Source organism: Ascaphus truei, chromosome 1 (assembly GCF_040206685.1).
Source record: "Ascaphus truei isolate aAscTru1 chromosome 1, aAscTru1.hap1, whole genome shotgun sequence".
In the NCBI taxonomy this organism is placed as follows: Eukaryota; Metazoa; Chordata; class Amphibia; order Anura; family Ascaphidae; genus Ascaphus; species Ascaphus truei.
Window position 1 is genome coordinate 311,952,744 of NC_134483.1, and position 14,209 is coordinate 311,966,952.

The 14,209-nt window shown below is 45.5% G+C and overlaps 1 protein-coding gene across 3 annotated transcripts in view; it reads right to left on the bottom strand.

Annotated features, from left to right (window-relative positions):
- The window catches only part of CSGALNACT1 (chondroitin sulfate N-acetylgalactosaminyltransferase 1), a 438,610-nt gene that overhangs the window by 57,360 nt on the left and 367,041 nt on the right, over positions 1-14,209 (bottom strand). For all 3 annotated transcript variants that reach the window (XM_075605292.1, XM_075605275.1, XM_075605285.1), the window contains one exon: positions 8,465-8,566. In XM_075605292.1, the coding sequence (XP_075461407.1) occupies positions 8,465-8,566 (102 nt within the window). The remainder of the gene's footprint in view (positions 1-8,464; positions 8,567-14,209) is intronic.

Here is a 14,209-nt window from a genome sequence, read left to right on the forward strand (position 1 = left end):
GCGCTTTTGAACTCGTGGATCCTGAGAAGGACACGGAGATTTAGCCTCAAGTATCCGTGCTACTCACTAATGTACTGCACAGAAACGCAATCGGACTATAACAAGGAAGAACTGACTACCAGTTCCGTGGACTCTGAGAGTCATTGTGGTGCATCAAGCTAACCTAGAGCTGTGCATCCACCTGGCCTCCCTTACCGAGATGGCTAAAGGATTTCAAGCTGGTGGTACCGGCCGGTATGACACCGTTATGTGGACATGAGCTTTGCATTGTTATGTTGTTGTATTGCACATATGTTCCACATATTCCAGGAAGATACCAGACGGGGAGTGTCCTGGAACCAGATTCCATATTCCTCTGTTCCCCTTTACAGCTTTGGGATTCATTTCTCCCTAGTTTGGCTGTCTGTTATTTTCCCTGTCCCAGCAGCTTGCTGCATGTGAAAAGGCAACATTTTTGCTACATGTTGTTTACACAGCCTGTGTTGGTTGCCTGCAGCTCATATTCTCCTATCTGAGAGTGGGCTATTCCTACCCCCCTGTCCTTGCTGACAGTTAGTATAGTCTCACTTCCCATCTAGTGTGACCCTTGCTCCTCACTTCCTTTTCACCCTGGACTCTGAGTGAGTAACTGCCTGCTTTTTACCCCAGCGAGGCCTTTCTGTTTTACACTGTCTCATCCTTGATACACTGCAATTCAGACAGAGAAGTACACTGGCGACACACTTTATTCGAGCTCGGCTAGTCCCACGAATTCGGGTATACCCGGGTGTATTGAGGTTTGTGACTGTTTTCTGCCCGAGTATATTGGGTTATTTTCTAGGCAGGGATTGAAGCATTTTATTCCCGCTGGCTGCAATACTGCACAGTATATATATATATACTGCATTACAATTCATGAATTTATGCCATCTGGTAGACACGCGAAGCATTGCAGCCTATTAAATCCTAATCATTATCATTTAACAAATCAGCCGCCCATCAGCCAGGCATGAACCCAGGCTGGGAAGGCAAACGCAACGGGGCTTGTCAGAGGTGAGGAGCGGCGCATTCCAGGTATCTGCCAGGTACATACCGGGTATTTGCTCGAATAAAGTGTGTCGGTGCAGTACTCTCTACCTACATTACATCTGCAAGTACCTTTCTTCCTGTGATTTTCCCTCAATTAAACTAAGAAAGAGAAAAGGACTTGTTTGTGCTTTGGAAGAGGGAAGACATGAGTTAAGCTTACTGGAACTAATCATACATCATTCGTGACCCTGGTTTCAGGAAAGCAGGTGTCATTGTTCCCCCCAGAAAACACAGCATGTCCTGTCATTACACAGAGCATTACAGAGTTTCCATAGGCGTCAATGGCAGTGTTTTCTTCAGAATACAAGAACATTCCCCACCATAACCCACCAAAGGGAACAATGAAGCAGAATGGGTCCGATAGATGGTGACCAAAGCACCGCCGTCAGTCCACTGCCATTACAACTCACCAGCAGGCCGGTCGCTGCCGTACAATTCGCTGCTCTGAAAATGAACTTTGGCTGCCGGGCGCTCCTAGTCCAGTGGTGGCCACCGCTCCAACATGCTTCTAGTCCAATGGCTGCCGCTCCTTGTTCAGTGGCCGCTGCTCCAATGGTGCATGCAGCAACCCTCTGCTCTGGCGAGCCCTCTTTGAATGTCCCGTGGAACATTTAAAGATGTCGTGTCGGAGCGGCGGGTGGCCAATCGCCGTGGGAGTGGTGGCCACTGGACCAGGAGTAGCCAAAGTTCAGGTTCGGAGCGCCGAATTGTACAGCGGCCACCTGCCTGGCGGTGAGTTGTAGTGGTAGCGTACTGTCGGCGGTACTTTGGTCGTGGCCACAGGTCTCAGATCGCAATGAAGCAAGCTACATCTGTATTTCTCATAAGTTATTTTCTGATATTTAATTATGGCTGAACTAAGTCATCATTCGGTAAGTCCACATAGCCTGCAAATGACTATAGTTGGCCTGTCATTGGAAATGCAGATGTTTCACAGCCCTGATGCCATAATCTTTCCTGGCCTCCTTTTAAAAAAGCACAATACTCAATATCTTCCAACTCACTAGAAGGCAGTAGCTCGGTGGTGCAATTATGAAATAAATAGACAAAGAACAATCTGATGCACAGATTAGGGAAAGTTTTCACTGTTATGCAAGTTGATGGAACAACATACTGGGTCTAATTCACTACCATGCTAAAAGCAAAGTGGACCGGTTTGGTACAAATAAGCCAAAATGTTAAATATACCAAGGGAGATTTATTAACATAAAGAAAATGCTCATAGACATTTGTTTTGACACATTGCTCCATTTTCTGCTTGCGTTTAAGTCAAATGTAAGAAAATGCTGACGAAGTAAGCAAGGACTTGTCAAACTGCAGGTGGCAGCGTTGGAGTTGAGACATCTTCATTGTGATATTAGATGCCAGATTTTTCCAACACATGGTGTTGGACAGTGTCAGGAGCGCTTGTGAGCATGGACTCAGAAGCTTAGGATCATCTAACACTAAAAGGGAGCTAGGCGAACTGCTGTGCCTTTTTACTGTGGACCTGCTGTATATTTTGGACATTTTTTATTGGATCAATTAAATAAATTAGACTGTGGAGCTTTCTCCGGTGTGCTCTTCTACTTTCTAGTTATTTACCAAATCACTACCAGAGGTTTGGGAAAACCACGTAAAGCTGCAATTCAAGCAATATCCTGCATGTGTGTTTTTTTTTAAATAAATCAATTCTGTAGTAATAAAAAATACTTTTAGCATTTTCTGTTTTAAAAAACAACAACTTTGAAAGACCAATTTTCTTGTATTCTATTTTAACATGCATGCTTGTTACTATAGCAACCAGTTACATTCCCCATATCTAAAGATGTCGCCAAACTTCGCCAATCAATAGACGGAGAACGAATTGACCGGCAGCTATGCAGTTCTTTAGGTAAGTAGAGATTGCCCACATTAAACTATTGAAGTAAAAAAAAAAAAAACTAAAAAAAAACAAAAAAAAAAACCGGGAGCTTTAACTGCATCTTTAAGGAAGTAGCACCCAATTCAGATTTCTATTGTGCTCCAGAGAACTAATCATAATAATTTACTGTATCTAAGGATTTACTGTGGATCAGTTCTTGATCTAAACACTAAAATATGTTCCCAGCACTCAAAAAATTACAAGTGGAATAGGAATAAGCCAAACTAATTTAATCAGAAAAATAGAACACAAAACCCAGAGGGGTGTGTGTAGCACATAAGCACGTGACATATATGGCAAGGAGGAAGCGGGAGAAACAAAGGGAAAGGGAAGGATGGGGAAAGGAGAGACAAAGGAAGGGAAAATCCCAGGGGAAAGGGGAGGGGAAACAAGGGGGGTAATACAGGGGATGGGGGGCAACGTTTCAAGGGTGAACCCCTACTACAGCCCGTTCCTAAAGGTCAGAATGACCGATGGTACTTAAAACCTGTAAAAAGCTCCCTACAAAATAGTAAACAACAAGATGCACATTATAAAGAGTCAATATAATGAATGTCACTCCAGATGGAATCAATGAAATAAGTGGGTACAGCACCTATAGTTGTATACTGGGGGATGGTGAGCTCCAAGTCCAGTGATGGCCTACTGTATATGGGCAATATGATGAGCTCACCTATCCCATATACACAGCACTCCACTATCCCTGACAGTGACAATTAAAAGTTAAAAATAAAATAAAAAAAACAGTGCAGCACCCCCATCACCCCCTATAGAGAGACGGAGCCAGAGGTACGCCACTGACGGACTCCCCTTAGCCCGGAGGCCCTTCCCATCAGTGCTGCAGACTTGCACTGGTCTGTAGATAACTCTTGCATTGACTGGGATAGGTGAGCTCATCATATTGCCTACTGAATATACTGGTAGGCCTTCACTGGACTTGGACTCAGGAGCTCACTATCCCCCAGTTTACAACTATAGGTGATGTAGCCACTTATTTCATTAATTCCATCTGGAGTGACATTCATTATATTGACTCTTTATAATTAGGGTGACCAGATTTTAAAAATAAAAAGCCGGGGGGACACTTAAAAAAATTATTTATTAAACAATGTACATCACGTCACGCCCCCCGTTGCCATGACAACGAGGCACTCAAATGTCAGGCGGTGACATGTTGCCATGACAATGTGGCATCACGTGATGCCTCGTCACCATAATGCATCCCATTGTCATGTCAACTTGATGCCGCGTGACATCACGGAGCGCCTTGTTGTTATGGCAATGGGCATTACGTGACGTCGCGCAGCCATGTTGACGGAATTTGGAGGGGAGGATACAGCCAAAGGCAAGATAAATAAATGTATAATAAATAGGATCTAAAAAAATGTTATCGCCGGGTTAGTCTTCAATAGAAGGTGGCAACCCTGGCTGCAGTGTGTGTTTCTGTATACAGAGGTGGGCCCTGGAGTGTGTGTTTGTGTGTATAGAGATGGGGGCTGCAGTGTGTGTTTGTGTGTATAGAGGTGGGGGCTGCAGTGTGTGTTTGTGTGTATATAGGTGGGGGCTGCAGGGTGGGTCTGTGTGTATAGAGCAGCGGTGTGCAAACTGGGGTGTGTGTGTGGGGGAGGGGGGGTAGGTGCGGGTTACCTTTACTTACCTTGGCTCCGGCGGCTTCCTACACGCGTCAAATGATACCGCAAGGTCATGTGACGTCATGACGCCAGAGCCGACGCCGAGGTAAGTAGGGGTGAGGGGACCGCTGGAAGGGGGGCGCAGGTAAAAAAAAAAGTTTGCGCCCCCCGGTATAGAGGACAGGGAAATCCTCTATCAGAAATAAATAAAACAAACCACTTTGCAGCCTGAAATCTGAAATGTACTTTCTAATCTCTACTGTACTTAATAAAAAATTAATACATTAATTAAAATTACATAAATAATGAAGACATTAAAATTAAATAATTCACTGACATTAGTTCAAATTAAATAAAAAATGAAGGAATTAATTAAAATTAAGACATTAAAAAAATGTGACATTCCTCATTCCTGACCTGACCTTGTGGCTTGTGTATATAATATTACAATTTGCAAACTAAATAGGGGAAATAGGGTTGTGTATTATAAATATATGTTACTACTTACAATACTTATTTGCTCTGCTAGGAGGTGGATTAAGAAGATAGACTAGACCAGTGATTCCCAACCTTTTGTCTTTGGAGGAACCCTGGAAGTATTTTGAAAAATCTCGGGGACCCCTATCTGGCTGACACATATTAGGCCGCTTTTTTAGTGCTGGCGACGTCGCGTCAAAACAATGTATTGACGCCGTCGCCTGCGCTTATAGTAGGAGCAACAGGACGGCGCGACGGCTTGATCGCAATCGCTGGAAGTCACTTCAATTTGATTTTTCCAGCGACCGCAGCAGGACGTCAGCGTCGCCGGCACTATAAGCGCGGCCTTAGGTTAATATTACATCTCACGAGCCCCCTCTATTTCCCACCCTCTACCCATGTATTTCTCTCTCTCCTCCATCTCACTCACTCTCCTCCCCTCCCGCCTCGCATGTATTTATCTCGCCTGTGTCTTACTCCCTCTTTTTCTCACTCACTCCCCCTCTCACTCGCCCCTACCTTCCGTCAATTACCCCACTCACTCAATCCCCCCACAAAATACATACCAAAAAAACCCACCCCGCAATACATAATAAAAATACCCGCCCCCGCCATTACATATTAAAAAGACCCCCGCTGCCCCAATACATTTTTAAAAGACCCACCCCCATACATATTTTAAAAAATTGGGCAGCACAAGTTAAATCCTCACCGTCATCATCATCCTCATATACCCACCCCGCATCTCCCATCTCTCCCGCCCCTGCATCTCCCCCCCTACAACTCCCATCTCTCCCCCCCTTGCATCATCTCTCCCCCTGCAACTCCCATCTCTCCCCACACTGCATCTCCCATCTCTCCCCCCCTGCATCTCCCATCTCTTCTTTCCCCTTCATCTCCATCTCTTCTCTCCCCCCTGCACTCCCATCTCTTCTCTCCCCCCTGCATCTCCCATCTCTTTTCTCCCCCCGGCATCTCTCCCCCCCTGCATCTCCCATCTCTCCCCCCCTGCATCTCCCATCTCTCTTCCCCCCCCTGCATCTCCCATCTCCGCCTCTCTATACCCATATGCCTACCTCAGACAGCTGCAGGTTCGGCGGAGGCGGCAGACTGGGGCACACGCTCACAGGAAGTGGTGTCGGAAGCTGTGAGCGGGCTCGGGGGGGGGGGGGGGGGCTTTTTGAGCGAGCCAGGGTGCAGGGGGGAGAGCGAACCGGATACCGGAGGGAGGAAGAGAGAGCTGGGGAGCCAGAAGAAGGGCCAGAGTGCCGGGAGAGGGAAAGCCCGGCCCCCGGCATCCCCCTACCTTCATCTAAAGCCCCACCCCCAGAATCCTCCACTTGCGGGCACAACATGTTCAGCCCTGGTATGCTGAAAATACTTACCGGCCGGGCTGCCACATCCTCGCCGCCCTCGCGCACCGTCGCGCACCGCCGCAGAGTGCAGACACATCTAAAAAAACGGGGCCAGGAGAAAATCCGGGACGGACCGTCAGCCGGGACAGGACCGAAAAAACCGGGACTGTCCCGGCGAAACCGGGACATCTGGTCACCCTATTTATAATGTGCATCTGGTTGTTTACTATTTTGTAGGGAGCTTTTTAACAGGGTTAACCTTTGGGAACAGGCCTGAAGAAGGTGTTCACCCCATAAATGTTGCCCCACCCCTCCATTCCCCTTTATTTCCCACCTTGTTTCCCCTCATTGTGGGCAGTCAGGCGAGGCGATCGGGTCGCCGGAGGTCCGCGGCAACACCCTATGCAGGGCACCGCAATCTTGGTGTTTATCAAGCATGTGCAGTGCAGTTACGTATGCGCAGAGGAGTCCCCGGTGCAGCAGCCAAAAGAAAGGAAGCACTGTGAGAGACTACAGCCCCCAGAAGCCACTGGGAGGAACACCACGTTGCATAACAGCCAATAGGGCTACAGCTTTCCCTGCAAGGGAATATAGATACATTTTGTGTGCTGTAGCCACGCCAGTCAGAGCTGGGACACGGTTAGGTTAGGTTGTGTAGGTCCAGGGCGTGTGTGACCCCTGCACTAGGCCAGAGACCCCCTAGGCCCCAGCTAGGCCCCGACTCCTCTCAGTTTGTGATTGCTGCAGGGACAGGCCCATAGATAGGGACACAGCCCCTGTAGTACCATAGAGAGAGGGACACAGCCAGGTCGCGGCTGCATACTGGCCTATGGTAGTCTGGGACCAGATCACCCCTTCTACTGATAGAGACTCTCTGCATGGTGGTACCGTTTATGAGGGACACCATCCACCATAGAGGCGGAGGCTTCGCGGGTAATGTCACCGGATCCGTGGATCCCATCTTACTCCGTCGGGGGGCTCGGATGCTGGGGCACCCGGCAGGTACCTCACCACGTCCACCAACTTTACACTCTAGTGGGGCAGCGCTGTCTCACACACTTGGGCGGGTGGTTTCTTGTGGACACCAGGGTGGTTAGGTGCCCAAGGGCCTAAGTACTTTGGGACTGTGTATCAAGTGTGGGACATACAGTGTGTGGGAGGGTACGGTCGTGCGTGACCGAGTGGGTTTGTATATAATATATCTGTGCAGTAAAACTGTTATAAGGTGTGTTTTGTTGCATGGGGTTCCTGCAACAGGGTCATTCCACATAGTAGAATCCCGTACAGGTGGAGGCGCTACTGATTATCGATTCAGGTACACCCCAGGCTCCAAGCAGTGGAGGCTCACACCTCCTGTGAGCCTCAGGTAAAGCACCACACATACCGTAGCCACCATATCTCCCAGGGGGTGGAGGAAAGTGTGCTACATATATATATGAAACCTACATTTTAACTTTATCTTTTTGTGAGCGCAAAGACATCTTATTTTTGTATATGAAGTGTATTAAATGATGTAAAACCACACACCTAAGAAACCATGGGTGTTGTCTACCCTTTCTTTGGTAATACTCTAGGACATAAGTGGACAATAAGAAACTTGGATGAGTTTTTATATGAAAGCTGTGGGGAGAAACTTACTTAAAAAGAGTATACTTGTTTTTGCCGTAAAGGAAGAATTGACTTTTTTCCCATAACTGTTTTAGTTTTTGAAAAGGCTCCATCATTTCTAGTAGGATATCCTACCCAGCGAAGAAGTTCATAGAATGCTCGCTCTCTAACTGAAGGAGGAGGTCCCCTTAGCCTACCTTTGTTCCAGTATGCAGGACCTCTTGTTATAGCATTCTTCTTTCACTGACAAAATGCTTCAACCACAATAGTTAGGGAGGCATCATACTGTATATATGCGGGTGAACTCAAAATCGGATCAAAAGTTATGTTGAACTTTCCTGTTAAATGTTATGCCTTCTTTATTTTTGATACCAGTTATCTGTATTTGTTGTGCATTATTATTTGTTGAATGTCATACTTACTTGGAAGTATTTTCAAGTATAGCCTTCACCTCATGTGCCTGCTCTTTTCCAAAGTATACAACCGTGAGATGAATTCTTCCATCCTGGTGAATGCATACTTCTCTGAAAGAAATAAGTAGACAAGGCATGTAAACTTGTTTTCTTCCTCATAACGATAATGAATCATGGCCTTGGCAGAATGTGACACTGTTGCAAATATATTACACACACACACACACACACACACACACACACACACACACACACACACACACACACACACACACACACACACACACACACACACACACACACACACACACACACACACACACACACACACACACACACACAATACCCGCAACAGATTGCAATGATAACGGACACTAAAGACAGATAAATAAGATGATACATTTATAATCACCCCTGACGGTGCTAAGGACAGTAAATATATAACAACTAGAAATAAACAGGACCCTGAGTAAAAAGTACAACATTTTATTCAAGCAATATCAGAAAAATATATACAACATAAAGTTAAAATTCCTGAGGTAATGAAATCCCACAAACCTGTCCTGACTGTCAACTATAATTCCTGTGTAAGTATACAAGACCATATATTTATCACAATGAATAATACATGTATTCTACACAGAAATAAAGAATCATTGTTAAACCTTATTAGTTGGACCACGTGAAAAAAATATATTTTTCACCTTAACCCCTAATACACCGGCCGGTGTGAGCTGAAGCATAAAAGATGCAAAACATCCTTTGATAAAATATCACATATAACACAGCGATAGAAAAAAAAACATACACTGTGATCAGCAGCCCTAGGTAAGAAAAAGGGGGTTAAAGTTTGAAATAGTAGCACTCATAAAATAATCCCTATAAAACAGTGTGGTAAATCCTGGTATAGTCCATCATTGTCAGCACAATACTTCCAGTGTGCAGCATACATTCAATCCGGATCCCAGATTTCCTAACAAGTCCAGAGGCTCAGCAATATATCCCCTAGCAGTAAATAAATATCTACTTGTAAGTATTAGAGGACGCTGGAAAATAAGAGGTAAACCTCCTGCCCTGAACTCACGAAAACAGGGACTGGCAGACAAGCGGGAGAACCAGCACAGCAGCAAGCGGCAAGCGGCACAACACACAGCAGTCCTCTGCAGTTCATCAGCACAGTAAAGCCACGGAGCCACGAATACAGCAGGTCTCAGGGAGCGCCAAAACAGGACAGTCAGGCAGGGGGTACCCCAGGAAGCAGACAAACTATACTGGGACTTACCACACTGTGTTTTATAGGGATTTGTTAGGATTCGGCGTCCCCTGCGTCCCCCACACAGAACAGACCCTGGACGCACGGCGCAACCCTGCCTTTCCAGCCACCGCGGCTCCTTGTCTCTGCCGCCCTCGCAGGATCACCCTCCTCGGCGATTCCGCCGCTATTCCCCCTCCTCGGCGCCGGGCGCATTCCCTTCTCCCCGCACGCATGCAGTTTCCTCCGGCGCGGGTTGCACGCACACGCGCCTTACGGAGCGCACACAGTGCACACTCTTCTTCCTGCCCCCCCGGACCCCGCATGCTGCACGGCCGTACTCACTGCAGTACTAAGATTCACCTGGCTTGTAATGGCTGCACCAATCAGGAGAGTCTCCCTGCAGTTCCTCCTGACCTGCCCCCGCTCCTGATTGGACCTCCCTGCTTTATCTGGCTTCTCTGTCCTCGCTCGACATAGTCTCTGCATGGATGATACTCTTGGTGATTTCACAGGTTCTGACACAGCTCATACGACTACCCCCTTTGGCTCTCGACCCCGGCACTCATCGGATTACGCACTCTCTGGCTCCCCTCGAAAACGGCTTGGACTTCGACCTTCCTCCACTCTCCGCTCCCTGACCTTGACGTGACAATCACATTCTACTTCTACACCCGGTACCGGCAAGTATTGTCTACCTTACTACATCTAGCCTGGCAACGCTTAATACCACACTCCGGACACACTCCCTTTGCTGCGGGTGCGTGTATTACCACTTCCCCCTTCAGCTCAGGGGACGGGTATGGTCTGCAGGCAGCACCGGCGTAACAGGATTATTCTATAAGAGTGCTACCATTTCAAACTTTAACCCCCTTTTCTTACCTAGGGCTGCGCTCACAGTGTATGGTTTTTCCTATTGCTGTGTTATGTGAAAGATTATCAAGGGATGTTTAGCATCTTTTATGCTTCAGCTCACACCGGCCAGTGTATTAGGGGTTAAGGTGAAAAATATATATATTTTCACCTGGTCCAACTAATAAGGTTTAACAATGGTTATTTATTTCTGTGTAGAATACATGTATTATTCATTGTGATAAATATATGGTCTTGTATACTTACACAGGAATTATAGTTGACAGTCAGGACAGGTTTGTGGGATTTCATTACCTCCAGAAATTTTAATTTTATGTTGTGTGTATATATTTTTTCTGATATTGCTTGAATAAAATGTTGTACTTTTTTGGACATACTAGAGTGCTGTTTTAAGGGTCCTGTTTGTTTCTTGTTGAGATATATATATATATATATATATATATATATATATATATATATATATTTTAAAATTTCCATACCTGGCCAGGAATATACATGGTAATACAGATAATTCTAACCATGATCAGTATTTATATGAAAGTGCTATAGCATGCTTTTGTTTGATAGTTGATAATTTAAGATGGCTACTAAGCAGCATGCTTCCAGTGGGCACCACTATTAGGGTGTTATTAATGTATTTAGCCAATCCACCTGTAACTGCTTATTGAGCAGCTTGTGGGAGGTTTATAGTCCCTCCCTTCAAGGTATATAGTCTCCCAGTAAGGTCCCTGTAAATTCACTTACCATTTTACAATTAGTGAGTGTCTTAAGACTTGCCTACATGTACGATCTTTACTGGTATATACCAGCTTTTAACTGCATTAAGTCACATAAGCATATGCTTAGTTTTTTAACTTCTTCAGGGTATATTTCACAGAATTCACAAACATTTGTATGCATTTAGCATAGGGACCTGCTACTGAGACTTACCTTGACGTTGGTTAGCAGACTTATTATTTGATCAAAAGATGCAACCAAAAGTCTCATTTGTCTTACAGGCTTAGGTTTCACTATGTATATTTATTTCCCCCTTTATTGTTAGCCAAATGGGAGAAGTGCATGGATTCACTTTCTGTTTTTTTCACATATGTACTATATGGCCACTTTTTTCGCCAGCAGCATGCTCCCTAAAAAGAGAAGTGCTCTGAAATAAATATATATATATTTATATTTGCAGTTACTAAGGATCTAATGACACAGTTCTCACAATCTCTCCTTATGGAAAAAATGCCCCTAAATGACATGCCCTCTGACTGACTCTGTGTGTAATGTTGGCTGAGTCACGACTGGATAACTCCAGTATATACAGGAGGATGGCACTGCCTGGATGTAACCAGGATAAGTATACATAGAGAGTGATCATCTGACCCCTAATGGGTGAAATGAAATTGTGAATATATATTAAAACACATGATTTTATGATGAGACAGAGGCCCCAGAGTTGGGTCGCAGGCTCCTTAAGGGCTGCGACATCCTGATTGGCGTGAGCTGAGGGGTTAGCCAACCCCTCCTTACCCCACGGAGTGGGGAAGGCTGCTTATCCCCTCCCATGTAGGGGGAGGGGGGGGGGAGGGGTGAGAGAGTATAAAGAGAAGGTCCCTAGAGGGGAAGAGTCAGAGCTAACGGAATTCCCACTCATCCCCAATGTTTTTCTATTGTATTGAGCTGTTGGAATGTTTTATTAACATGATTTTGTATCACACAGGAGCAGTTTGTCTCCTCTTCACAGCAGAGCTGCTGTGCCAGCCAAGCTCAGGAGACGGAGAACGGGTGAGGCCTTTAGGGTCTACTGGAGCCCCTAGAACTGCTCGGCAGGCTGGAGGTGCCGGTTTTAGGGTGGGGCCGGCCTATGCCCAATCAAAGCTGGTAAAAATCTGGGCGCCAGCTTTAAGTCTGGGCCTAAGCTGACCCTAGGGGCAGGAGGGGAGGGAATGCAGCCCAACATCAGCTGATAAGGATCTCCCCCTCCCATTTTACACTGCTTTGGGTGGGGGGAGGGAGCGCGGCCAATTGGTGGCTGCTGGGCAAGGATCTCCCCCCCCCCATTCACATGCTTCAGGCGGGGGGAGGGAGCGCGATCAATTGCTGGCCGCTGGCCAAGGATCCCCCCCCCCTTTCGCATGGATCATGCTGGGCTGGCGGGCAGGCTGGTTATTTTAACAGCGGGTGTTAAAATAAAGCTGTGACCTTTTCTTCCAACCTTGTGTGGTGTCACGTTATTTGGTTTAGTTTACAAAGGAAGGGCGGCACTTAAAGCCTTTATTCCTTCATTGCTAAAAAAAGGGGAAAGTCAGCTGATAATGTTTGTGTCAAATTAAAAAAGCAAACTGTTAAGCACACGGGACTTATAGTCTCAGTGGCTACTACTCCACTGGGAGACAGGGTCCACCTGCAATGGTGTGTGTAAATATACAGCAGGTAACAAAGGTAATGCTACCTGTATTCTCTTGAGTTCCCTGTATCTATATAACAGCACATGGCTGACATAGCAAGTGGCTCAACAGTGGCTGAGCCACTAAATCATCGGTTGTAGAGAAAATAGCATAAACATATAATATCATCAAACATAGGTAACCAGTATCTGTAGGCAACTGGTATACACAAGATAAGCATAAAGGTAATGTAACAGTGTTTGGGAATGTTATCCTATGTTCAGACAATGTATGCTGGCAAAATATAAAATATGAATTGATTCCCCAGTGATCGGACCCTTATGAACCTCTGGCCCTACATACATAACCCTACGATACAGAGTGGGGTAGAGGGCAGGGGAAAAAAAGAAGAAAAGGGGTGCAAGACGCTAAGCTACAGTATGTCTAATCTTAACCTTGGTCCGACCTGTCATTTTTGCTGACTGTAACAACCAAATCTTACTTAACCCCTTGAGTGACAGAGAAGCTAACAATGTCCTTCTGGCTCTTACAATGAACAAATTAATCAATGCTTTGGATATTTAAAAACCACTAAAGATCGTTTTCTTAATGTGCCAGAATGATCATTTATACTGTACCACTGAATAGCATGGTGTGCATACTCTTAAACCAGATGCGTCGAATAGCGCTAGGCATCATTACAATAAACATGTTATCACACCTCAGAGAACCTTAAACTAGACACTTAAATACAGCCAGCCTCATCAAAAAAAATCTCCGGAGGAAAATCAACGTATCTGATTTTCTCATAAATAAATATGCTCACCATGGGAATCTCTGGGGCACATAAATTGATGGAATGACATGAACAATACATTTGTAACAAAGCACCAGGTTTAAGACAGAAAACATTAGAGTCAGCTATATGGCAGCTTGTTGTTTCTGAACTGAACTTAATACAGCGAGTATTCTGCTGTGATGCAGTATGAACTAAACTGAAGAATAATTTGCTACAAGTGTATATTTTTGGGTGCTTCATCTATTTTATGCTGCAGCTGGTTATTCCAGAAAAAAAATACTTGGAAGGTAGTAGACCTTTATAATATCCTGCATACCTGGTGAATTTCACCAATATTTTTCCACTCTGAACTGTCGATCCTCTGTCGATCCTATTTACCCCTCTACAGATAAGCATTACACAGAAATGTACAGCTGCCGTAAGAATTCACCAACCAATCATTTCCTTCCACCTGCAAA